The 26,972-nt window shown below is 55.6% G+C and overlaps 2 protein-coding genes across 5 annotated transcripts in view; both read right to left on the reverse strand.

Moving 5' to 3' along the window:
- CPNE9 (copine family member 9) overlaps window positions 1-11,688 on the reverse strand; it is a 30,607-nt gene extending 18,919 nt beyond the window's left edge. The window contains exons 1-4 of one of the 2 annotated variants that reach the window (XM_032798930.2): window positions 11,600-11,688; window positions 4,540-4,580; window positions 3,352-3,398; window positions 1,844-1,947 (exon numbers count right to left, since the gene is read on the reverse strand). In XM_032798930.2, the coding sequence (XP_032654821.2) occupies window positions 1,844-1,947; window positions 3,352-3,398; window positions 4,540-4,580; window positions 11,600-11,676 (269 nt within the window). In that variant the 5' untranslated portion in view covers window positions 11,677-11,688. Of the gene's footprint in view, window positions 1-1,843; window positions 1,948-3,351; window positions 3,399-4,539; window positions 4,581-11,599 lie in introns of those variants that run through there. The other variant, XM_032798931.2, reaches the window with a different exon arrangement.
- Window positions 11,689-12,450: 762 nt separating this feature from the next.
- MTMR14 (myotubularin related protein 14) overlaps window positions 12,451-26,972 on the reverse strand; it is a 60,250-nt gene continuing 45,728 nt past the window's right edge. For 2 of the 3 annotated variants that reach the window (XM_032798937.2, XM_032798935.2), the window contains 2 exons: window positions 17,061-17,216; window positions 12,451-12,820 (listed from right to left, as the gene is read on the reverse strand). In XM_032798937.2, coding sequence (XP_032654828.1) covers window positions 12,640-12,820; window positions 17,061-17,216 — 337 coding nt within the window. In that variant the 3' untranslated portion in view covers window positions 12,451-12,639. The remainder of the gene's footprint in view (window positions 12,821-17,060; window positions 17,217-26,972) is intronic. The other variant, XM_032798936.2, reaches the window with a different exon arrangement.

The following is a 26,972-nucleotide window of genomic DNA, read 5'->3' on the forward strand; positions in this document are numbered from 1 at the left end:
TACGGGGCCCCACAGACAGGGCGCTGAGCACACCCAAGCCGAGCAGGTGATGGAGGCTGGTGCCCAGTGGCCGCCCTGATGCCCCGCGCTGCCCGGAGAGGCCTGTGGGGCTCCTGGACCCCTTGTTGTGGGCAGCGACTGGGGGGGCACCGCTTCGAAGCACCAGCACCTGCTGTGTCCTCAGGCCGCTGGGAGCTGGGCCCTCCATGAGTTCACGAGCTGCGCTGGGCCCTGCACAGACAGAGACGGGCCCAGACAAGCCCCTGGCACCAGGCACAGCTGTTCCCCAGCCCCCCACATCTTATGTTCTCGCCCACCCCGGGCGCTACTGGGTGTTTGCACACTGGGTCCTGCCCTGCATTTCAGGGTCATGACGACTTCAGGCTGGGCCCATGTTACACCCTGCCCCGAAGAGCTTCTGTTTCTGCCTATGGCAGAGTCAGGAACCCTGAGAGCAGCATGAGGAGCTTTGTAATCGTCCTGCCTTGCTGCAGCCACCCCACAGCCACCACCCCGCAGCCACCCTGCAGCCACCACGGCCGCCCCACAGCCACCACGGCCACCTCGCAGCCATCTTGCAGCCACCAGGGCCACCCTGCAGCCACCCCGCAGCCGCTCCATCACGCCACCAAGCAGCCACCCTGCAGCCACCATGGCCGCCCCGCAGCCACCCTGTAGCCACCACGGCTGCCCTGCAGCCACCTTGCAGCCACCATGGCCACCTCGCAGCCACCACGGCCACCTCGCAGCCATCCTGCAGCCGCCAGGGCCACCCTGCAGCCACCCCGCAGTCACCATGGCCACCCCGCAGCCGCTCCATCACTCCACTCCGCAGCCACCCCGGCCGCCCCGCAGCCACCCTGCAGCCACCACGGCTGCCTCGCAGCCACCCTGCAGCCACCACGGCCACCCTGTGGCCACCTCACAGCCACCATGGCCACTCCGCAGCCACTCCATCACGCCACCCTGCAGCCACCCCACAGTCACCACGGCCACCGCACAGCTGCCCTGCAGCCACCCCACAGCCACCATGTCTGCCCCACAGCCACCCCACAGCTGCTCCATCACGCCACCCTACAGCCAACCCGCAGCCGCCATGGCCACCCTGCAGCCACCATGGCTGCCCCGCAGCCACCCCACAGCCACCACGGCCACCCTGCAGCCGCTCTGTCACGCCACCCTGCAGCTACCCCATGGCCACCACGGCCGTCCCACAGCCACCCTGCAGCTGTCACAGCCGCCCCACAGCCACCCTCCAGCCGCTCTGTCACATCACCCTGCAGCCACCACAGCCACCCCATCATGCCGTCCTGCAGCCGCTCCGTCACGCCATCCTGCAACCAGCCCATCAAGCTGCAACCGTCACAGCCACCTTGCTATGCCACGCCTGCTCTGTCACACCAACCTGCAATCACTCTGCCACGCTGCAGCCGCCGCCCTGTTGTGCTGCAGCTGCCACAGATGTCCCTTCACAGCTGCTCTGTCATGCTGGCCACCCGCAGCCACCCTGCCATGTCCCAGCACACTGCAACTGCCCTGCCATGTCACACCATGGCCACCATATCCCATCATACTACAGCCATCCCAGAGCTTTGCAACCTCACCTCCAGCTCTCCCAGAAAGGACTCCACTTTGGCCCAGTTGGCAGCTGTGCCACAAATAACCTGGTCTCCAACTATGGGCCAAGTGGGAAAGCAGGGGGTGAGCAGAGCCAAGGCAGGGTGGGGGAGAGGAAGGCGGGGAGGAGCAGAGGAGGGACGGGGGGGAGAGGAACTGGGCGGGGGGAGCTGAGACAGGGTCGGGGAAGGGGATCAGGTGAGGGAGGGAATCAGGTTTCACTCACACATCAAAGCGCAGGTTCTGCTTCTCCTCAAAGAAATAATCAAGGACGAACTTGCGGACGAAATCGGGGTTCAGGGTGTTGTCAATCACTTCGGTGCGTCCAAACTGAGGAGACAAGGGGGTGAGGGGACAGCGTTCAACCCAACCCAGAGGGGCCACATGGCTGTGGCAGGGCCCCTGTGTCCCAGCACGTATGTGAGGAGCTGCCTCCCAGGCCTGTAATCCAGATTCCCTGGGATTAAGGCCAACGGCAGAGCCAGATCATTAGCGTGGGACCGGAGGCCATATGGGCCCGTTTAGCAGAGCAGGGGATTAGGTGGCCCTGGCCGGGAGTCCCCACAGGGATCAGAGTGGAGCATGCCCAGGCCCTCAGCAAGGGGGCGCTGCGGAGTCCCAGCCAGGCCAGGGGCAGCACTGGAGCTGGTGCCCGGAGCTGACTGGCTAGCAGAGCAGGTGCAGCCTCCAGAAAGAATCTATCCCCGGCCCAGGGCAGCCCAGTTCCGAGGCCCCAGCTCTGGTTGATCTCTGCTGGGCCTGGGGGATGGATCTGGAAATCACCAGGCCTGCAGGTCTCAGCCCTGGCTTAGGGAGCAGCAGCAGCCTTTGCTTGTGGCCACTCAGCATCCCCCCGTGAGCTGAGCCCAGGGCAGGAGCCTGGTGCTGCCCACCCCCTGAAGCAGCAGGGTGCATGGTGCTGGCATGGGGGAAGTCAGCGCCAGCAGGGAAGGCAGGCAGCAGCAGTATGACACAGGGGAAGCAGACACGTTGCTGGCAGTGCCCCAGGAGAAGCCATGCAAAGATGCAAAGCTGAAATCTCGCCCTAGCCTGAAGAAAACTGAGGCTGTGAGATGGGCAGTGGTGCTGCGGAGAGGGGCCCAGGCCGAAGGCTGCTCATTGCATTGCTAGCTGCCCACTCTGCTGCCCATGCAGCACCCTCCGGGTGAACAGGGAATCAGGGGCCCTGCTCAGCCACCAGTGAACCTGGCTGCTGGGCCCAGGAGCAGCCAGGCCCATAGGTATGAAGGAGTTAGACAAGGAACCCTCTGAAAATGACTCAGAGCCGCTGGGAGTGCAGAGCCAGGCCGGGGAGGCGCTGGGCACGGGGCCGGGCTCTGGGAGGTGCTGGGAACGGGGCCAGGCTCTGGGAGGTGCTGGGAATGGAGCTGGGCTCTGGGAGGCACTGGGAACGGGTCTGGGCTCTGGAGCATGGGGCCGGGCTCCAGGGGAGCGGGAGGAGACAATGTCAGGTGGCTAAGTCTCGCCCTTGACTGCTCAGCTTTGCTCTCTCCTTGACAAAGACTCAGCCGTGGCAGATGAGCCCACTGGCTTGTTCGGGGGTGGGGAGAACAGGGCTAGATGGGCACACTGGCAGCTGGAGCTGGGGTGGCAAGCGGGTCTCTGGAGCACACTGTAAGGTGTCTGTATCAGTGGGGGTAGGGTGTGGGCAGCCGGCAGGGTGCCTACTCTGGGCCCTGGGACGGGCCCGCTGCACTGACGCTCAGCACTCACCTCCCTCCACTCCTTGCTGCCGCTCCCCTGGACAAACAGAACCACTACTGCAGAGAGGAGAGCGCGGGGTTAATGACTGCCTCTGCATCAGAAGCCACCCCTTCCCACCGCATCACACACACTGCACCCCCCCACACCCTTCCCATTGCATCTCACACACCACACCCCCATTTCACTGCATGTCTTACACTCCACACCGACACACCCCATCCTACCACATCTCTCACAGACTGCACCCCCCACACGCCATTCCACTGCGTCCCACACACCACACCCCCATCTCACTGCATGTCTTACACTGCACCTCGACACACCCTATCCCACCGCATCTCACACACTGCACCCCCCCACTTCCCATCCCACTGCAGGTCTCACACACACTTCCCCACTGTGCACACACTTCATGCACACTCTCCCCACCTCATGCAGGTGCACCCTGTGAACGCACTCTTTCTCCCCCCCCCACTGTGCATGCATGCTTTGCACATCTCAATGACTACACACGCAAGTCACTGCACACATACACCTTGCACATATACACTGCACAACCCACCCCTCTGTGCACACACTGCATGTGCACTCCCCTACCCCACATGGGCATACTTTGCACATGCACACCTCATGAACAGCAACCCACTGCATGCACATACCTTGCACATCACTCTGCATGCATACACACAGGCATACCTTGTGCACCACATTGCATATACATTAACCTTGCTCATCCAAACACTGCACTTTCTCCGTGCACCTGCCCACACTGTGCACGTCCCTTGTGCACCACACCAAGCATGCATGCTTCATGCATGCTCTCATACACCTCTTCACACACACTGTGCACGACCCCACCCCAGACATGCAGCACACCAAGCATACACTACACGCTGCACTGCACACATCAGCTTTCTCCTTCTCAAAAGCTACTTCTGCCACAAAGCTCAAGTGCTCGTCTCAGCTGACTGGGCCAAGCTGGCCTGTGCAGCAACCCTGCTCCGGACAGGTTTGTCTCTGCCCAGGCTGTGCAGCTTGGTGCAATCACACACCCCTCCCACCGCTCAGTGCCAGGCACAGCCTGCAGGAGCCGGCTGCCCAGGCCTTGCTGCCCCCTCAGAGCATGTTGCCCGCCTGCTCTGCCAGGGGCTACGCCCTGAAGCAGGTCCCCCAGCCAGTTCCACTCCCCACACGTACCAGGGTCAGACTTGGAGAAGGTGTCCATGTCCAGCAAGTTCCTGGGGAGACAGACAGACGGTCATGAGCTAGGCTGAAAACCTGTCCAGCAATGGGAGAAGTGGAGGAGCTGGGGTCTACGAACCTGGCTCCAGCGGGAGCTCCAACTACTGCAGAACTTGCAGCCCCCAAGTGTTAGGCCCCAGCCCAGCCGCCCTCCCTGCTCCCAGCCCAGGCCATTGGGGTCCATCCACATTAAACCGTTCTGCAAGAACAGGACACGTCAGTGGAATCTGCACCCAGGAGCGGGCAGCATCCCCGGAGCTCAGACGCACGGTCCCCAGGCTGGGCGGGAGGGTGTTGGGAACTGGGAGAGGAGGCCAATGTCTGTTTGTGGTGGGGGCCCCACTCCTCCCCCAAAGCTCAGAGGGGCCTGCCTGGCCTTCAGTATAACCTCTCCTTGTTGCCATGGCAGCTTGGCAGTAGCACAAACAGTAACTAAAATTAATACTTCTGTTAACAGCTGGTTCCTGCAGCCCCTGACCTCCTGGGCAAATACACTGGAGAGTCCAGCCCGGCGAGGGGCTGGAGCACCCCAGGGTGCTGTGGGGGTACAGAGGGGACTCAGCAGGGCAGGCAAAGCCACGGGCAGCCAGGGGATGGTGACTAGCTGGGGGTGCCCTGACCCTACAGCCCAGCCCTGTCCTAGCCCCGGGGTCCTGTCTCTGCCTTTGGGGCCTCTGAGTGAAATCTCTGCTCTGTGCAGTGTGGAGGAAACGCGGCTGTTCCCCTTTGCCCAGAGGCCCAAGGTGTGCATAGTCAAGGGGAGCCCAGCCCTCAGCTCCCTGTCAGTCGCCACCATCACAGGCAGCACTTTTAAACAAACAGAATAACCCACACTTTATAAACCACAGCAAGAAACCAAGATGGCTGTGGGCATGGTGCAATCCCAGCAGGGGGCGCTGTGGGGGCAGGGCAGGATGCTGGCTTTGGGGGAGCTCCCAGCAGGGGATGCTGTGGAGGTGGGGCAGGCCACTGGCTGTGGGGGCAGGGCAGGGTACTGGATTGGGGGGAGCTCCGAGCACGGGGCGCTGTGGGGCGGGGCAGGGCAGGCTGCTGGATGGCGGGGGGGGGGAAGCTCCCAGCATGGGGTGCAGTGGGGGCGAGGCAGGATGGTCTCCCAGAGCGAGGTGCTGTGGGCGCAGGGCAGGCTGCTGGACGTGGGGAGATGCTCCCAGCATGGGGCGCCGTGGGAGCGGAGCTCCCGCTTCCCCAGCCCCAGGGTTTCATTCTTTCCCAGCCAGCACACGTCAGGCAGCTGCACAGCTGCAAGGGACCCACATTACCTGGCATGGCCAAAGAACAAGTCCCTTTGCGCTCCCTTTTTTTATGCCTTCAACATAAACATAAGAGCTTCAGTGCGGGCAGGTGTCAGCCCCTGGGCCGCAGCCCCGAGGCCAGGCACCACAGGGATGGGAGGAGTCTAGGAACCCACCTGTGTGCGGGGGGCAGATGCTGGTGACTGTGGGGCTGGAGCGGTTTGATTTCATCACCCGGTGGCAAAGAGCCCGTTGCAAAGACCCTGCTGGCAGCACGACTCAGCCAGACGCAGCTCCCAGGACACAGGCAGCTCTTCCGGCCTGGCTCTGAGCTGCTGCTGAGGGTTGCATTCTCCGGTCAGGCCAGGGTCCTACGGGCCATGCTGACTCTGGCTGGGGATTGGGGACTCTACCTGGTTAACAGACGCAACCAGCTGAACAGAAACAGCCCCCATGTGTGCTGTGCCAGAGACGCTCCATAAGGGGAAACAGGACACTGGCCTGAGACCCCCTCCGCCCCACAGGGCTGGCTCTTCCCACTTGTCTGATCCTTCCTCCTTACGTGAGGCTGGGGTTGCTGCTCGCTTGAGCCCTGCCTGTCCCCGACTGCGCTGGGGTCGCTGCTCAGCCCCACCATGTTTCTCTGCACTCCACATTTTGGACAAAAATGGACATTTGTTCCGTTTGCTCTTTGCCAACTGATCTAGTTGGCAAGAACAAACAGGACAAATGCCCACATTTGCCAAAGAAGTCGGGACAGCCGGGACAGGGCTTAAGATACGGACTGTCCTGGCCAAAACTAGACATATGGTCACCCTACACCCGGGAGCCCTGGGGGATGCCAAGGCAGAGGGCGCAGAGCAGGCAGAGGCCTTGCGCCTGCAGGCCGGGGTCTGGGCCCCGTTGCTGGGTACTGTTCACACACAGCGAAGGTCCCTGCCCTGAAGAGCTCCCATCACAACCAGGGAGTGCAAGAGGAAGAAAGGGAGGAACACAGGACTACAGGGACTAGCACCAGGACCAGCTGAGCGACAGGGCCCAGCACTCCTGGGAAACAGGTTTCTGTGGCCAGTCACCAGCTGAGGGCACCATCACTGGCCAGCCTCAGGGCCCTGTTTCTTGTGGGGCTTGCCAGGGATGTGCAGGTGAGCCCAGGGCTGACCTGCAGGGCTGAGAGCTGGTGCTGGGAAGCAGGTGCTTAAAGAGCAGCAGAGCAGTGCAGGAAGGGGGCTGCACTGGCAGGGCACTGCAGAGCACACACTGGGGGGAAGTAGGGTCAATGAGCTGAACAGGGTGAGGAAGAAGCAGCGTCTCTGGCCCAGACGGTGATTGAACATGACAGGGAATACATTTACTAGCGCACTCGGTGGTGGCTGAGTGGCTACTGCACCCAGGCACAGGAGCATTGGTAATGGAGAGATGAGCGGCGGCAAAGTGAGAAGAAAAGAGACACTTAGCAAGGTCTGAATAGCCTGACTGAGTGAGTGGGTGACGGGGCTCTCCCCGCCCCGAAATTGCAGCAGCCGCAGCACTTTGATCATTCCTGACTGCGTAGAGTTTGACACTGAAAAGCACCAAAGGCTGCTATTAAATCCCCCAAGCTCTTTCCTGTGCCCCATGATGTCTGCTCTCACCAGGGATGGGGGACACCCCAGCCTGAGGCTGGTGGCACATTCAGAGCAGCGTTCTGCCCTGCCTGGTTCTGGGCCAGGGTCCCAGGGGGCCTGAGCCCCCTACCCAGCTGGGACTGCTCAGAAACTCAGCCAGAACAGAAGGGTCCCTCCACTCTTCCCCACCTGTGCTGGGAGCAGGGTCCAAGGATGTTTAACACTCTGCTGGGCAGAGCCACACAAGGGAAAATTGTTCAGCTAGAGAAGGAGCCCTTCGGGCCTGGGTCCCAGCTCACTAGAGTCCCTCAGACCAGTTGCCGGCCCGTGCTGGGCCTGGGGGCTGTAAAACACCAAGGGTTCCTCCCTGCCCCAACCTGGCACAGCCACGCCCAGGCCCCTCCCTGCAACACTTCCAAAATTCTCACTGTTCCTTCATATTTATTTGCAACAGAGCCCCTCTTCCCCCCCCCCCCCCCGGGCACATCTCGGCTCTGTCTGAGGATGGATGGGCAGATGAGGGAAAGGGGAGTTCTGTACAGGTCACCTGGATTTGCTGTGAGCAGCTGGGTCTGTCAGAGGCAGGTGGCCCGGGGCAAAGAGGGACCAAGCAGACGAGCTCAGGTCGCACCCTGCACAGGGGACCATAAGGAAGGAGACACAGAAGTGACCGCTCCAAGGATTGTTACCTGGCCTCCCTCCCCCTCCCCATCCTCAATCCCTACAGGTCTGACATGCCCACCCCCATGCCAGTGAAAGAGAGGACATCTGAGAACAGGCTCGAAGCTATGGCCTAGAACTAGGGGGGCTGCTGAACCCCCTGGCTTGAAGTGGTTTCCATCATATCCAGGTGCTGCAGTTTGGTTCACTGGCTCTCAGCCCTCCACTGCACAAACTGTTCCAGCCCCTGTATGGCCATGCAGAGGGGAAAGGGCCCAAAGCCTTTGGAAGCAGGGGCCAGGCCCAGCAGGTCCGTTTCCTTAGGGAGGTGATGCGGTGAGACCTGGGGAAAGCTGAGACGCTCGGGCAGCCGAGCCTCATGCTCTGTGTACATGCGGAGCTCAGTTCTCTTGATCCACAGAGCTCCCCTGGCTGATCAGAGGCAACAACTGCTGAATTCTGAACAGCTGTAAAGGGCAGACACGCCTCCTTGGGGAGAGGATGCCATTTCTGCATCTCGCCCCCCCCAAAGCACAGGGCAATGTGAGTGATCCATCGCTGCTGATCCAGCCCATGCCCCCCGCCTCCTGGGGCGAGAGCTTCCTCGCTGCCCTTCGAGATCAGACAGTTAGTCCCTGCTCCCGCAGGAAGGGGGTACGGGTCTCCATCTGCTCCGAGCCAGTCATAGCCCTGGCTGCTTTCCTAGCTGGCTGAGGCACTTCTCCGGGTCCATGCACTGAAGGCTGCAGCAGCCAGGCAACAGTGCCCCTGCTGGCCTATCTTAACGAGAGCCTCGAGGGGTCACAATTGTTCAGTTCACTTAGCTGTTTTGGGGCTTCCCTTCGCACCAGTCAGGCTGGGCTCCCAGGGATGCACATGGGTCCAGTAACCCCTCAGGTTCCCCTGGCGAGGAGCTTCACAGCCCCCTCATACCCTGGCTCTGCCTCCACCAAAACCCTCGTGAGCACACGGTGCTGCCAGACCCAAGTGAAAACTAGTTGACGAGCTTGGGTGTCTGGCTGCTGCACAGAGCAGGGGTGTTCCCCAGGACACGCGATGGCTCTGCTCCTTGTCCTTTGCCCTCCAGCCTCCTCTGCCTCTCCTTGGACAATGGAGACAGACAGCCCTGGGCTGGGGTCAGAACCAGGGAGACGTGGTGAGAACGTGAGCAAACGCTGCTCATGGAGCCATGCGCAGGCAGGGACCCCGCCCGTTCCTCTGCACGTACCTTCCCTCGGCTCGTTCCCGGGTGGCAGCAGAGCAGCTCCAGGGCCCAGGCCCCAGGGCAGAACAGTCAATGGGCCTCCAGCCTGCGCGGACGCGTCCACCTGACATTTGGGCGGTGCTGCATCTGCACTGCTGGGCGCAATCCTCCGGCACGGCCAGGGCTTCCCAATGCCCGTCTAGCTGCCTTTGCTGCCCCTGGTATCACCCCACGTGCGCCTAGGAACTGCGGCCCACCCAGGACCTCTGGGGGTCCCTGTCCCAGACCAACTGGGTGGGAATCCCAAGCTGCAAGCTAGGGAGCCACTGGGAAAAACTCAGCCATTGTCTTTGCCTGGGCCTGAGGTCAACAGCCAGGCCATACAGAGCCGGGGGGAAGTGAGTGCCTGCTGGGGAAGGGGCGCTGGGCGAGAGCGAGCGATGGGGGAGGGGGGTGCACTGGGTGTGGACCAGCTCTATCCTGGGCAGACCATGCGCTCCCCAAAGCGGGACCAGACTCTTACATGGCCCTAGCACCATGGTCATGCCGACGAACTCTCACTGAGCTGGGGTGAGGGCTGGCGAGTGTTGCTCACGCCAGCAAACAGAACGAAAACCGCATTTACATTTAGGGGTTAAGAGGAAATAATCACCGAAGAGCAAGTTTGCTGCGTGCGCAGGCTGCACATGCATCAAACACACTATCCCTGCACACGCGGCAGGCACACACGCTCATGTACACCCACTCTATGCACATATGGTAGACATGCAGGCGTGCTCACATGCACGCACAGCAGGCATACATGCATGCATTGCACACTCCCATGCTCTTTGCATAGGCTGGCTGTGCATTACATGCTCACATGCTATCACACATACACATGATGGATGTTCTTTCACGCTCACATGCTGTCACACAGGCACACATGATGGACATGCTTTGCACGCTTGTGCTGTTGCATGTGCACACACAATGGGCATGTGTTGTACTCTCACATGGTTGCATGCACATGCACGGTGGGTATGTGTTACATGCTGACAGGTCTTTGCATGCACACGCATGCTGGGCACGCATTGCAAACTCACATATTGTCCCACGCACACACACAATGGGCATACATTGCTCACATGTTGCACACAAACAGGAATGCATTGCACATGTACACGTTGTCCGACACACACACATGGCGGGCATGCATTGCACGCTCACAGTCGCATGCACACGCACATAAGGGGAATTCATTGCATGCTGTTGCACACAAACACACGATGGACATGCATTGCATGCTCATAAGCTGCCCCAACATATAAACAGTGGGCATGTGCTGCACGCTTACATGTTGTCAAACACGCACGATAGGCATGCATTGCATGCTGTCATTCTATTGCACACAAACACATGATGGACATGTGTTGCATGCTCAAACACTGCCCCCCCATAGACATGTGTTGCATGCTCATACATTGTTTCCCACACACACGATGGGCATGCGTTGTACATTCACATGCTATCCCACACACACATAACAGGCATGCGTAGCACGTTCACATGCTGCCCCCCACACGATGGGCATGCATTGCACGCTCACACTCTGTCCCCCCAATGGATATGTGTTGCATGCTCACACACTGTTACACATGCACACATAATGGACATGAATTGCACACTCACATGCTGCCCCCCCCCCCACAATGGGCACGTGTTCCACACTGACATGCTGTCTCACACACAATGGCCATGCGTTGCATGCTCACATGCTGTCCCATGCACACACAATGGCTACGCATTGCACGTTCACATACTGTCCCTCACACACACGGTGGACATGTGTTGCACGCTCACAAACACACAATAGCCATGTGTTGCAAGCTCACACACTGCCCCCCCCCACAGATGACGGACATGCATTGCATGCTCACATGCTGTCTACCCCACACATGATGGCCATGTGTTGCACACGCACAAGCTGCCCCCCCATTATGAACATGTGTTGCACGCTCACATGCTGTCCAGCACTCACATGATGGCCAGGCGTTGCACGCTCGCACGCTGTCCCACACGCACACGATGGCCAAGTGTTGCACACTCACATGCTGTCCCACATGCAAGATGGCCAGGCGTTGCACGCTCACACGCTCTCCCACACGCACACGATGGCCAGGCGTTGCACGCTCACACGCTGTCCCACATGCAAGATGGCCAGGCGTTGCACGCTCAGGCTCTCTCTGGCCAAGGCGCCCGTCCCAAGCTGCCCGTGGCGCCCCGCGCCCCCGTGCCCGACGGACCCGCACCTGCAGGAGACGGTGAGCTCCAGCTTGGTGGCCGGGACGCTGGCGGGCGCCGGCTCCAGAGCTCCCGGAGACGCCATCCCCGCTGCCGGCTGCTGCGCTCCGGGCGCGCCGCGCTAAGGAAGGCGCGGCGGCCCATAGGGCACAGTCGACGCCGGTCAGTGTTCCTGTGCGCCGATCGACCGATGCCGAACCTGAGCCTCCCTCGGCGCCCTCCCCCGCTCCGTCCGCTCCGCTCGCCCGCTGCAGCGCCTGCCCGCCCCCGACCCCGCCCCGGAACCCGCCCAGGGGCCCGGACCCGGCACTTGGCCCCGCCCGGCCCTAGTTAAAGCTCCGTCGAGGGGCCAGCCGAGCCCTGAGTCCCAGGCGCCCCCCAGGATCCCACCTCGGCCCGGGCAGGGCTGCCCCCAACGCCCCCGCCCCGGGCACCGGCAGCTCTGCGCTGGGTCCCATGGAGGGGGCATAGGGCCAGGACCCCCGCCCAGGCACAAGGGGAGGGGCAGGCCCAGGCCTTGGGGGGTAGGAGCAAAACCCCAGCCCTGCTGGGAGGATGGAGGGGCAGCCAGGCCCAAGGTCTGTGAGTGGCATTGCATGGGATGCCCCCCTCCCCCCAGTGCCAGCCAGATCATGTCAGGGCTCCCCCCATCTGCAGCCCTGCCCATGTCCATATGCTCCATGGCACACAGCCCTGCGGCCAGGCTCCTGCAGAAGCTCAGCCTAGTGGCCAAGCTGGCCAAAGCAGACAGGCAAAGAGTGTCTGCCAGCAGCCACCTGGCTCTGATCCTACTCTGACCACCTAGGCCATTCCCCCCCCCATGCTGCCCTGGCCTGAAACAAGAGGCAGGGCAAAGGCAGTGGTGCAGATGCCTTTACTGAAAAGATCACAGCCAGTTAGGGCTAGCATGGGGGAGGAGCCCCTGCTGGCTCTGGGCCAGGCCCCAGCTGCAGGACAGGCCCAAGGGGCAGCTCTGGCACTCGCATGGCTTTTAGGTTCCTTCAGCTGCTGGACACACATAGGAGCCAGTCCAAGGTGTGCAACATGTTCAGAGGGTGCTACTGCTTCCTCTCAGTCCAACGCCCCGTGCAAACTGCTCCAGCAGGCCCCCAAGGGCTCCAGAGGGGCTGGATGGCACAGCCTTCAGGCCAATGGTGCTGCTGTAGGTGGCTAGGAAAGCAGAGCGCACCTCCTCCAGCCGGGACTCGCGGCCTGCCACTGGCACCAGTCTGCAAGACAGAAGGGGGAGGGGTCAGCAGCAGCCATCGCTGGAGCCAGCTAGCCCCAGCTGTACCCCACAGGAGGTGGACATCAGCCCTTCCCCTACCAAGGCAGGAACACCACAGCCCCCCATGGAGTCTGGCTGCGACCTCCTGCCAGCTAACGCCAGCTGGCTCCAAGCCAGGGAGTTGGCAGCAGAAAGGTTCTCCCAGGTAGAACCTGTTACTAACCAGTCCCTGGCAGCTGGTGCTAGAGTAGGGGATCCTGGCTGGTGGCCTGGCCCCATGCCAGCCTCGTCTCAGGGTTCCAAGCCCCAACTCTCCAGCAGCTGGGCCTCAGTGTGCGGATCTGCTTTCTCCCCCTATGAAGGCAGCAGAACCAGCCCTTCTCTCTGCTTCCCTCCCGACCCAAACCCTCTCCATCCCATCCCTCGGTTTTACAACAGTCCCAGACCTCCCAGCAGACAGCAGCATGAGCTGTCTCCCTCAGTCCACACTGGCCTCAGCAGTCGGCTTTGCAGCTGATGGGCCAAGAACTGGACGGGCAGCTCCTGCCATCTGGCAGAGCCTTGCTGCAGCTCCATTGTCCCTTGCCAATACCTCACTTTTTGCTTCGCCTGCCCCCGTCTGCAAAGCCCTTAGAAACCGTTTGTGTGGCAAATGGTACACTTCATTTCTGAGTTCACAGGTCAGATTTTACCCTGGATCCTAGCCAAATTCCAACCTAAGTGGGTCCCACATGCAGTTTAAGTGGATACTACTACACTTCACTTCCTTGGTAGGGAGTTGCAATTGGGTGCATTGGGATTCTTCTTGACCGACGATTATAGTGATAGCATTTAGGGAGCTTTGAGTATTCCCCACTTTCTTCTGCCCCTTTCACCCCGTCCTCATACAGCCGGCTCTGCGCATGGGACAAGCTAGGCTGGATTATGGGGGATGGGTGGGGGGGTGAAAGCTCCAAGGGTTCCAGCTACAGTCACTAGAGTGAAGAGAGTTTGCACATCTGTTCCGCTGCAAGCCTAGACTGCGTCTGCGTCACTCTCCTAGTGCAGGGTCTTGTTCCCCTGGGACCTGCTCTCCTCTCCAGCTGCTCTAGGTACAGCTTCAGGGCAGGGGAGGAGACAGAAGATAAGGTGATATTCTAGCTGACAGTGATTACAGTTCAAAGGCAGCTGTTGTAGGGTTTAGGACTGAAGCAGTCATTGCTGTGTCTCCACCAATGAACACAGAGCGTGGCTCCCAGAGAGAAGACGACATTCCTCAAAGGTCATGCCAAGGGCAGAACACAAACCTTCCCCCAGAGATTTCCCTTTCATCTCATTAGCGCCTGGCCGGCTCTCCCTTGGCACAGTTAGTGAGTGGAAGCGTTAACTATCCACAGCCAACAACATTTGTCCAGAAACAGCAGCAAGAGGGGAGATCTGGTGGGAGGCTTAAAAACACCAAGTGATACTGAGGCAGCCATCTAGGCCGCTAGTTACTTTCCTAAAAGCCAAGGAGAAGGGCACGCTGGGGAGGTAACACATTTAACAGAGACAGAGGAAATACTTTAGTCTGTGGAATTCCCTGGCTCAGGCTATTAAGGCAACTTGTTAAAATTCAAAAAAAGAATTACATATTTATATGAGAAATAAAAAAATCTCCTAGTGTTCAGATAATCAGACTGTTTCATGCAGCATAGAAACAAGAGCACATCTTTGGCTGTGAATCTGGACTTGCCACGTATTTACTTCCCAACTTTCAACTGCTTACCTGCACAGCTTTACTGTAGTGCTTCATATTTAGATTCCCTGTTTATATTTGAAGGAAAAAGAGGTGGCCTGGTTTCCTTCAACAGAGAGAGGTCAACTAATGGTTGTTAGTACTGCAGACTAAGTCATGCATACATCCACTGATGAGCAGTCAAAGATCTGAGACAGGATTTCAGCCAGTCCACCAGTTCTGCCATCATATAGATGGTAGGCTTGGATACTGCGGAGGTGTTAAAGCTTCACGGGACGTTTAAACCCCAGCGAAGGGGGCAAGAGGATGCAGTGCATGAGACAAGACTACGTCCAGGCCAAAACGCCAAACTGGAGCCTTTTTGGTAGAGGCCCACAAGAGATTCTGCATAACGACTCTGTGGAAAATGTCCTGTCAGCAGACAGCAAGCCTGGGAAAGCTGTCTATTAGGTGCAAGCTGCATACCCAGAGGGAATTACAATGGAAACGGGTTTGCATCCTGAACTAGGAGACAGCTGCAACTGTTATCAACAAAGGCTGCTACTCAGCAGAGAAGTAAGGACCTGAACCCCAGATCAGGCTTGGAGAAGTCCCCTGGATTACCCCACTTGACCCACAGGCAGACCATTCCCGATGGCCGGTCTAGCCCCAGCATGTGGAGCTTAAGTAGGGTACAGGTCTGAAAGCCATGGAAAGCCAAGGCAGGTGGACATCAGAGCCACGGTCTCAGTTGTGAATATTTTGGGGCTAGCAGTGGTTAATCGATTATACAAATCTGAGGAAATGAGCAATTCTCCCTTGTCTATTGCCCTCGGTCTGGCTGGGCCCAGAAGTTACACTCTGAGCACGTCACATGCTCCAGATTCCAGGTGCACACGTGTCCACTGCAGCAGGACCCTGCCAGGACCCACAAGTCACAGCTGTGGAGCTAGTGACTCTTCACACTGAAATGCCAAACCAGAGACAACACTTCCAGGAGACTGCGCTAGCTCGAGGCCAGACCCACCTAGGCTTCAGAGTGAGCCTCAGCTGCAATCCCACATTGTTAGTACCAGCTGTTTCTGGACACTGAAGCTACCCGAGCCGGGGGGAATTGACACATTACCTATTGGGTAAGAAACCTGCAGCAGCCACCCACCAAAGGACATGGATTAAACTGGTTATTCATTGACACTATGTCCTTCAAGATGTGTCCTCCCACCCCTTCCTGGCTGTCAATCACATCTCAGAGCTGCACAGAGTGCTTCTGGCAAAGGAGGACCTGTCACCACCTTGTGTGGCTGAAGCTTACATTAGAAGAGGCCTTTCTGAGGTCGTGCCCAGCATCCCTCCCAGGGTTTCTGGCTGTTAGTTTAGGGTTTGCAGCAGTGCAGGAAGGTACAGAAGCTGCTGCTATGGTTCTGGCCTGCAGGACAGATGGTCATATTTAATCAAATATGGCTGGTTGCACGGACAGTTTGTCTCAAAAGAAACATGTTTTCCAGGTCTCCGACCCTCCACCTCACCCCATTTTATGAGGCTTCCTGAAGCCCTCACTCACAGTACGTTAAAAGGATGCTAGGAGAGAGCAGTGCAGTTGTTTGCAATAAGATTAGGGCAGAGTGCAGCGCACTGACTGAATCCACCACTTTGCAATCACTAGCTTGACAGTTCAGAGGGTAGAGGCACCAGCCTACATTTTTTTAGTTGCAATTAAAATGCATTTAATGTCTTTGAAGTTCCCTCACAAGTAACTTTCTGTTTGTGGAGCAAAGTGTTTGCATCACAACAGTTCTATGAAGCAAATGTCAGTGTTTATTTGATACCATGGGTTGCATTGAACCATGCATGAGCAAGTGGACAAGCTGAGGGTGGGGGGAAAAAAGCAGCAGCTCAATTTTGGAGGGTCTGGAATCCTTGAGTGCAGGGGACTGGACTAGATGACCTCTTGAGGTCCCTTCCAGTTTGGTGATTCTAAAACATGGGAGAGATAAAGGAGTAAAGAAAAACCCATGGCTAGCCTAGGCCAGCCAACTCAGGCTGTGGAGCTGTTTCACTGCTGTGTAGATTTCCAGGCTCGGGCTGGAGCCCAGAAATCAACATAGCAATGGAACAGCCCTGCGAGTCCAAGTCAGCTGGGTTCTTCTTTGCTGTGTGGACAGACCCAGAGAGGCTACGTGGGATTCAGGGAAAGAAACAGGCCTGACTCACTCCTCCCATTCCCCCACATGGCAGAACTGCAACCTCTCTCTGAACTTGTGCCCAAAGAGTGCAATGGCTCCAGTGAAGAGCCCGGGATTCCTTCCCCTGCCTCAAGGCTGGGCACAGTTCACCTAGCACTCAGCAAGCCAGGTAGTGCGTACGCTATGGCTTAACTCAAAGAGTGCTCAGTGGCAGAATGCACTTTTGATAAGCGTTCAAGTAGGGCAGACTTCAGTAGCCCTAATTATTCTTGAGGCTAATGCAGCTCTCTGGCTTGTCCCAGTTTCACTAGCCAGCCAACTGTTATGCACAGGGAGGCATCCTCTCTGCTCAGAACACTTACAGGCAACTGTTAGGGAGCTCATCCAGGAAGCTGCCAGGGAGAGCGGCGTCTGTGCTCAGGATTGCATGCTCCTGAATACTGCCACACCCTGTTACCATCTGCCAGCTGCCAAAGTCTGTAGAAACGGAGGATCCAGGCAGGGAATGGTCCACTGATCTGGGTCAGAAAGAGAGAGGGGACATGGGGCAGTCAGTGAAGTCATGCAATCACAGGCTTTTCTGCAAAACTTCTGTGCCAGTGGGCACAGTGGGGTTGACTGCCAACATCTGTGCCAGCACGTTGTGATGCTGGAGGTAAGGGTGCGATGACAAGTGGTACTGGCACATAGCACAAGGCAAACCTTTCTTCCAAAAGCAAAAGGAGAAGCCAAGCTGGTTGTGACTGAGAAAGCAGTAGATTCATTTGTGACTTGGTAGAGCAAAGCCAAGAAACAGAGGATCACGCAGGAACAGGGAAACCCACCAGCACGTCCTGCCCCCAGAACCATGGACACTGCTCCGCAAAGAGGATCCCTCCACAGCCCACTTCAGCTGTTAACATCTAAATGCAACTGTGGGGACTTTGAGAATAAGAATGTGGCTTGTCTGGTGCCTTCATGTACCGGAGACAGTTTGGGGGAGTCCTCGAGAGCCCTGCTTCTGCACTCAGTGGAATGCAAGTCTCTGCGGGAACCCTGATCTTGGGGGAGAAGGCAGAGCAGCCACACCTGCGCCTGGTGTGCCCAGCGAGCACAGAACTGAAGACCTATGAAGACGCTTTGTATTCACTCATTAGGAGCAGGATGCTGCAGTAGCAGGCAGTTAGGCCAAAGGCCCCCAGGACAGGAAAAGGAGCCCAGAGAAGAGGATGTGCTCAATGCATGCAGCCCCCTACCAGGAAGAGAAACATGAGTGGACTTGGGGAGTTCCTCTGACAAGCTCCACAAGCAGACATCTGGGACTGCCTAAAGTCATTGGACCCTGCAACATGGCAGTGTAGGCACATGGCCCATGACGCAGAGCTCTCAGCAATCTGAAAGGTGGTTCTGAGTGTGACAGCATGATGATGAGGAGCTGGGGAGCAAGCCAGCATTGCTGTTTACTTGCTGATTTTACAGTAGCAACCTAAGAAAGAATTGAAGAAAAACCTGGGGCTATTAGCACGCCATCACAGCCTGGAGCTCGGGCAGCTGCTGGCATTGCCAAGGGCTGACATGTGCCTCTGACCAGCAGTAGCCATCCAGAGTCTTAGAGGTCACCAGTACATACAGAGAATAGGATGTCTCCAGCTGTAAAAGGCCATGACACCTACATAAGAGACACTCGATTGGTTCTCAATGCGACAACCTCTGGATTCTTAACATGGATCAGAAATAGCACAGGCCTCTCCCAGAAGGGGGGTTGGCTGTTAAAGCTTAGCACATGCCTTTTACCTGGGTGCCTGTGCTGAGATGTAGAGCCCTGTCCCCAGACTCTCCAGTTCATTGGTCTTCCAGGGATTCTGCTGCTCGCCCCCTGGCGAAGACTCCTGTCCCAGCAGATAAAACCCCCTCCCCAGAGAATGATGATGCTATTTCAAGGTTGGAAGAAGGATCTCCTGGTTCCCAGGAAAGAGGCACGAACCCAAGCAGTAAGAGCTGTTGGTGGTAAAAGCAGAGCCCGCTCCAATGAGCGCTGGAACGCTTCATGTCCCAGGTGGAAGCGCAGAAGCCAGGTTTGGAGGGCTGAGCCCAAGTGACGTTTGCTTCCCTGCTGTGGCAGGTGGGCGTCGCTGAAGCACAAGGTTTAGGGGACAAATGTTAAGAAACCAGTTTGCTCCCCCAAGGCTACACTTGCATGGTGCTTTGCAGACCAGTAACAAGGACATCCCACGCCCCAGCGCACGGAGCTCCTTATACCCAGAGCCACAGTTCAGAGGTGCTCCCCGCCTCCCCCCTTAGATCTTTGTGAGAGAAAGGAGCAGCGATCTGAAGGAAGAGGGGACGCTGGGCAGATGAGGACAGTACAATGCTGATAGCCAGAAGAGGGGAAAGGATTGGGAAGAACATAGGAAGCAAGGGGGAGCAGGGAAATGAGGGTGGAACTGCAGGTGAGGACTGGCGTCTGGTGAGGACAAGGCTGTAGCAATGGGAATTCAAAGAAGAGGTGAGGAAGGGGACACCAGCTGTCCCTTTGGAGGGCATAAGGGGCAATCAGAGGCAGGGAGGCCAGACCTAGGAAGGTGACAGTAGCTATGGTGCATTGCAGGCAGGCAGGCAGGCGGAAAGGTGAAATAGAGCTCGACAAAGCAGCAAGAGGACTTAACAATTGGCTGTGGGGAGAGGGGACACGTGAAATGACCGCAGGATTATGGGAAGGATTGTGAGTTGCCAATAGAGCCAGACAAGAGAAGCCAGGAGAAAGGGCTGGGCAGACAGGTGAGGAGATCTATTCTGGAGGGGCTGAGTTTGAGAAGAAGCCAGGGTGCAGAGGGATGAGACACACCAGCTAGTGAGAGAAGAACGGAGGGCAAGGAGCCAGGATGGATTCTGAGTGTGAGGTCAATAAGGCAGGGGAGAGCAGCAGAGCCATTACCAGGGGACACACAGAGGAGTGCTCTGCTGGTGTCACTAGGTGAGGCCAGGTTCATGTCAAGGTGAGATGATCCCAGCTGCAGGAGAAGTCCGGGCAGTGAGACTAATGGCACACCAAGGTTTTGGAGGCAGAGGGAAGAAGAGAGACTGCTTGAAGGCAGACAGGAATGTGCCAGTGCTCTAGAAAAAGGGGCGACTGTAAAGAACTGTCTTCTACCAAAATCATTTGTTTTACAGCCTCTGCAGAACCACAATGAGATTGGACAGCCTGCCCTGGGGGGAAACAGATTCAAATCTGGAGTCACACCTGAAGTTAGGACAATGGTTAATCACCCCCCCCCCTTAAAAATTTGCCTCTTATTTTGAACCCAAATTTGGTTAGCTTCAACTTCCTGCCATTGCATCTTGTGCTTTTGTCTGCTAGCCTGAAGAGCCCTCTAGTATTAGACACCTTGTCCCCACGTAGGCACTTGCAGAGTGATCAGGTCACCTCAGATCCTCTCTTTGGTAAGCTGACTAGGTAGAGCTTTGAAGTCTCCCTGTAAGGCAGGTTTTTCAGCCCTCTTCTTTGAAGCCTCTAGGCAGTGAGGAGCTAACTACACAGCAGCTGTTGTGGTTACAGCCAGTAGTGCCACCTTCAGCACCAGCCAGGACTAACGGAAGGGACAAGCCTGGAGTGGAACGACAGCAACAAGGACTTTGGAGGCTGCTGGGGAAAATGGGGCTGACGTGTCTGGATTCTCCAAGCCCACCCATGACATGGACAAGGACGAATCCGGGCCAGACTCCTCATGGCTGTGAACTCGAAAGTCCAGAAACCCTTGCACCAAGGAGCAATTTGCTCTTTTAGGTTTAGTCTTGTGAGGACCAAAGGCATTCATATGGTGCAAGGATGTGCCTAAAACCCTTGTATTGGGGAGTTCTTAAAAGGCCGCATTGCAGGCCAAAGAGGAAAAAGCCAAAAGAAAGCACAAAGCATCAACTCCAAGGGCAAAGGGGAGATAAATACTATTTGAACTGGATCAATGGTGCGGAGTCTCCTTAAGGTCCTCCTGCCTGTCCCACTGCCCCAGAGTAGCTGCACCCTCAACTCTTGCTGTATCCTCCAGAATTTACCAGATTTACCAGAAGGGAGAAGCTCATTCCCATTTCACGTGGCTATTACTGTGCTGCCACACAAAAGCTCTGTCCAGGAAACGGGGAGTTCAGAACAGTAAAGACATTGAAATAGAACTGGCATAGAGGACAGACAGGAAGCCTCCAATTATGGTTCTGCTGAAACAGAAACAGTGGTTCGGAGCCCCAAGAATTGTCAGGGCAGTGGCCTTAACACTTGGTTTTGAAGCCAGGTAGTGTGCAGCTCCAGATGCCAATTTCTCCTCTTGTAGAGCAGATCCTAGCCACTCCAGAAGCTCCAAGTCAGAAAGCCAGCCCTGCACACCGCAATCAGGGTTGAGGGTGAGGTTCCATCTACAATAGGCAAATGGAATTAGGATATTCCTTCGACGCAGACACTGCACAAGTGTGTTTGGCTGTCAGCAGCGGTTGGTCGGGATACTCCGGATACTTCTGTTACAATTGCTCTCCAATTCCCTTCCTTATCAAAGGGATGTGGATAATAAAACAAGCAGAGCAACATGCTGTCATGAAGCATGGGGGAGTCCAGGCCCTGCAACCCCACTTCCTGCGATCCACAGGGACTCTCAGCCAGCCGGTAACAGCAGGTTTATTAGACGACAGAAACAGTCCAAAACAGAGCTTGTAGGTACAGAGAACAGGACCCCTCAGTCAGGTCCATCTTGCGGGGTGAGGAGCCCAGATCCCGGTTCTGGGCCTCCCCCACTGTGTTTTCCCAGCCAGCTCAAAGCTGAAACTCCCTCCAGCCCCTTCTCTGGCCTTTGTCTCCTTCCCGGGCCAGGAAGCCATCTGATTCCTTTGTTCTCCAACACCTTCAGTTGGCACTTTGCAGGGGAGGGGCTCAGGCCACCAGTTGCCAGGAGACAGGGTGTCGGCCACTCTCTGTGCAGACACCATCACACTGGCCCTATAGGGTTCTGCAACAATCACACCCCCTTATCCCATCACCTAGATCCTTAAGAAATGCATAGAGGAAACTGAGGCACCCACACAAGTATTCAGAGAAAACATTAAGAACATTTCTATTTCATCAAACATGCCCTGTGAGTAAGCCTGACCATCAGCACCAATGCCTGAGCAGCCATTCTTCTCCAAGAGTTTTCTTGGCTACAATCAGTTAAAGTTGGTGACAGCTGCATATCTTTTTTCCCCAACCACACATGGCCATTTTTTGGAAGACAGCTATACAATTTTTGTAAGTTGCCAGACTAACCTTTTGGTGACCGAGGATAGAAACAGGACTTTTCAAACTTTCAAGTGTTTATTCCCAGTTATAATCAGCACCCATAATGCCCTGGTGCAGCAAGTTTCATGGCTGTAGCTCACGAGGGCCCTGGAAATCCCACATTGGCCTTTTGATTTTTGGTGGAATGACTGAAGTTGAACTTTTGGAAACTCCTCTTACCCCAGTCTACTTCCCAACTACCTCAGCTTCCTGGGCCTCCATGTTCCACCTAGGAGCTTTACAAACATCCTCCTACCCTGTAACTGAATCCATTCTTTCCTAGTAAAGCATACTAAAGAGAGGTGGTGGCAGATGGAAGGAACTAGTATCCCAGACAGATTTTAGTTCAATAGGAGTCACCTGATACAGTACCTAGCGCATAAATAATGGACCTAAATTCTGTAGCAAGATTCCTGGATTCTGAGTCTCCCTGCTGGGGCAGACTCATTGAACCAAGACTCGTTTTTAAGTAAGTTGAAAGTGGGGATACAGCAGCCCACGTCTATTTTAATATTCCATTCAGGTTTCCACTAGCCCCACATTAACTATGTCAAAGAACTGAAATAATCCCTAGAGCACTTGGGAAAGGGACAAGAGCTACAACTCTAGGGCGGAGCATATCCAAATCACAGGCACCAGGGGGATGGCGATATGCAGGCGCGACAGAGGTGAACCCCACAGAGCAGGGGAGGGGAGACTGGGTGGCATGCACACCAGCGATTCAGGTCCAAAGAGGGCAACAGATTAGCTAGTTTAAGAACGAAGGTGTCTGCAGGGGGTGTACACAACTATATGCTGTCACAGCGGGATCTGCATCAGAGTTGCGCCCTTCTCACAAACATCTGATGGCAGAGAGGGGACGCTAGGATGAAAATGAACCTCAGACCCCCCGAGTGGGAGGAAAATCCCTCAGAAACAAGAGACAGGCTAGTGAGACAAGATGGGCAGAATATAAAGGGGAGTGGCACAGCTGTCCCTTTATGCAAGTGCAGCAGGACCATTAAGTCTGCTGGCTCCCTAGCAACTGCTACCCTAAAATGGTTCCATTTAATTAGGTCATGGCTCCCCATGCAGCACCTTTTCCCACAGACACTCTCTGGCTTTCTGAGCATGCGGACTGCCTCCTGCACGGAGGGAGTCAAGGCTTTCAGCACAGGAGCAGCCAAGACTAGTTCCTCTTCTACAAAGTGTGAGAAGACTCAGGTCAGCCAGCCTGGCCCCTTGGTTGCATCTCACCCCTTTTCTCCCATTCTTCACATGCCATTTGTCCATGTTGTTATAAACCGTGTGGAGAAGATGCTGCATTTCCCTACTCCCTTACACTAGTGCAAGCATCACCAAATTCAGCTGCAAAGTATTAATGCTCTTTAGAAGGCTAAAACGATCACAAACTGGACTAGAGCACTGATTCCAGAGGCAGGACAGGCAGGTTTCTTGCAGTCCCTTCCAGCCCTCAGACAGAAACAGCTGGTAAGTGGCACTTGGCAGCTAGTGGCATTTACAATATTGGATAAATCTCAGGCACCTATTTACCAGTCTTCTTAATGCTGTAGCATCCTGGAGCACTATACTGTATGAGCACAATTCCCTTGCAGCATAAGCCACATGCCAATTACAGAACTACAGGTAAGCAGGGATTGCAAGGGTCATCTAGTCTAACACCCTGCCAAGGTGCAAGATTTGTTATGTTAAACCAAGACAGGTGGCTATCCAGCCTCCTCTGGAAAACCTCCAGTGAAGGAGCTTCCACGACCTCTGTTCCATTGTCCTACTGTTCTTATAGTTAGGAGTTTTTTTCTGCGCTTTAATCTAAAGCTGCTATGCTATGGTTTGAACCCGTTGCTTCTTGTCCTGCCCTTGGTGGCAAAAGAGAATAACTTTTCTCCATCTTTTTTTGTGGCAGCCTTTCAAGTATCTGAAGACCACTATAAGATCCCCTCCCCCTTAATTTCCTCTTTTCCAAACTAACCATACCCAGTTCCTTCAGCCTTTGCTTGTACGGCTGCGTTCCTTCCTTTTGATCATCTTTGTCGCTTGCCTCTGGATCCTTTCCAATTTCTGTACATCCTTTCTATACACTGGTGACCAAAGCTGGACACCACTACTCCAGCTGAGATCTAACCAGAGCTGAATAGAACGATACTATCATCTCCCGTGACTTGCATGCTATGCTTCTGTTCATGCAACCTAAAATTGCATTTGCTTTTTTTGCAACAGCATCGCATTGCTGACTTATGCAGAGGCTTTGATACACCACAACACCCAGGTGCTTTTCAGCAGTGCTGCTGCCAAGCCAGTTTCCCCCCATTCTGTATTTGTGCATTTGTTTTTTCTTCCCTAAGTGTAGCACCTTACATTTGTCTTTGTAAAATTTCATTTTGTTGTTTATAGTCCAGTTCTCCAACTTACCAGGATCCCTTTGAATTTTAGCTCCATCCTCCAAAGTGTTGGCAACCCTCCCCCCCACCGCCCAGTTTTGTGTCATCTACAAACTTGATCAGTCTGCTCTCTATTTCTACACCCAGGTCATTAATAAAGATGTTAAACAACACCGGACCCAGAACAGATCCCTGCAGAACCCCACTCACCAACTCGACATCATTCCATTAGTAGATACTCTTTGTTTGCGGTTGTTTAACTAATTATGCATCCACTTAATGGTAGTTCTGTCGAGCTTGCTTTTCTCCAGCTTGCTTATCAGAATGTCAGGTGGAACTGTGTCAAAAACCTTGCTAAAGGCCAGGTATATTATGTCCACCGCATTCCTCCTATTCACCAAACCAGTTACCCTGTCAAAGAAGGAAATCAAGCTGGTTTGGCAGGATTTGTTCTAGGTAAATCCATGCTGGCTGCTAGTGATCACCCCTCCATCCTCCAGGTATTCGCAAATGAAATGTTTTATACATGGCTCTAGTAGCTTCCCAGGTATCGAAGTCAGGCTGACTGGTCTCTAGTTTCCTGGCTCCTCCTTTCCCCCTTTTTAAAGATGGGCACAACATTAGCCCTTCTCCAGTCTTTTGGGACCTCAGTCAGGATCTTGGCAATGTCATACTCTTCGCCACAGTATTCGTTCAATTTGTAGCATAATTAGAGCTTCAGTTCTGGAAAGACTCCTCATTTCCTTCTGCAGTCAGGTGTTTCAGTCCTGGTCCTGGCAAGCTTTGGGCCTGGTTTTTCTTTAGGACATAGAGAATGACGGATGCCCAGCACAGACATGGTAAAACCTCTAGCTACCAAGCACCTCAAAGCAACTGTGAGAAAATTTTTTCTAGTGGGGGATGAAGAGAATACATTATGGTCACCAACTATGGCATCCGCGGATCCCACTGAGTAGCCTTATCCATTGGGGTGCTGCTCTTTGCAGTCAGAGCACTTTACTGGACTGGCTGTAGCAGCATCTAAAGAGCTAGGATTTCCTGTGATTCACACAGCCACCAGAAGACCCCAGGCTGGATTCCTTGCCTCTTAACAGAACACAGCACACCAGGGTTGGTTAATAGACTTAACGAAAGCACGAGCAACGTTTGTCCCGTTTGCTAATACAGCGTCATGAGGTGTGTGCTCGCGAGTCAATGCCCCAACACAGACACAGTGCATTTTTCTGCAGCTTCACCGGCTACTACTCCCAGCAGTAGTGTGAAACATGAGCTCCAGGGCACTGTGTCTACAACTCAGTCCACACGGGCACAAGGAGTCAGCTGGAGAGACTGTCATGCCCTGTTCTGCAAATGCCTGGCAAGTTTGGGACACAACCTATGCACAGGTGTGGTGGGAAGTGGTTTTCTGTCAACCAGAGACCTGACATCTGACTATGCCTTTGGACTGGGTCATGGGGCCACTAATCACATTATTAGTATGACAGAAACTCCAGCCCCTGGAGAAGCCCACACACTGGCCAAGTGTAACATATGCAACATTTCCTTCAAGGATGCCCCAGCGGAAACACCTAAAGGGTCATCCTGGTGCCCTTCCTCTTCCTCCACTACACATCTGTCGGCATTACTCTGCTCTCCATTCTGGCTGCACCTGGAACAACTGAGATTAGCTGCTTGAAGTGCTGTTGGCCCACTAGGAACAGTCCATTTCTCCCCTGCTGCTGCTGCGTGGCTACGTGTTTTGTTGCCATGACCACATGGCCAGAGGATCAGATAGTCAAGTGCAGTTGTTTCCTCAGTTTAGACCTTCCCCAGGAACCAGCCTCCAGCTGTAGAGACAAGAGCATTTCTGGCAGCAGGGTCAGCCAGTGGACGCCAGCCACTCCTGTGAGGACACTCCAGCCAAGTGTCTGGCTGCTGAACACTGTTTGTAAGGGGCCAAGGGAAAAGGCTTCCTCCTTGCTCCCCTCTCCCTCCAGCAGTGATGCTGGATGGACAGGTCAGTAGGTAGAGTGTCAGCCTGGGCCATGGGAGATCGGGGACAAGTCATCTAGCTTCTCTGTGCCTCAGGCCCCCTTTATACAATGGGGCGAGTCATGTTCTCCCATCTCACAGGGCGGTGTAGGGATAAATACACTGATGAGTGGGAAGCACTTTGAGATCGACTGATGAAACACACTATAGAGAAAATAATAATATTGACCATTTTGCATTCAAACGTATGTTCCCCCCATCCCCAGGCAGAACTTCAGCTGGAGATTGTTATAGACCCTCTGTGACCGGATGTGACCTGGATTCATGTAGCCAGAGAGAAGGCACCAGCAATGCTGAGTGGGGCAATGCAATCCCTTCCTCTCCCGAGCAATAGGACATGCGGACACCATTCATGGAATTCAGGACAAGGGGAAGGCCCCAGCCATGTCAGTCTCTAATTAGGAGGGTGTATTTGGACCATGCCCCCAGCTCGCCCAGGAGTGATCAGCTCAATCCCTGGAGAAGGACGGAAGGCTGTGTATGGACCAAGGCGTGGCTGGATTCAGCGGGGAAGTGGGAGCTGGAGCAGGCTGTGTATGGACCAAGGGATGGCCGGATTCAGCGGGGAAGTGGGAGCTGGAGCAGTGTGA

Source organism: Chelonoidis abingdonii, chromosome 17 (genome assembly GCF_003597395.2).
Source record: "Chelonoidis abingdonii isolate Lonesome George chromosome 17, CheloAbing_2.0, whole genome shotgun sequence".
Lineage (NCBI taxonomy): Eukaryota > Metazoa > Chordata > Testudines > Testudinidae > Chelonoidis > Chelonoidis abingdonii.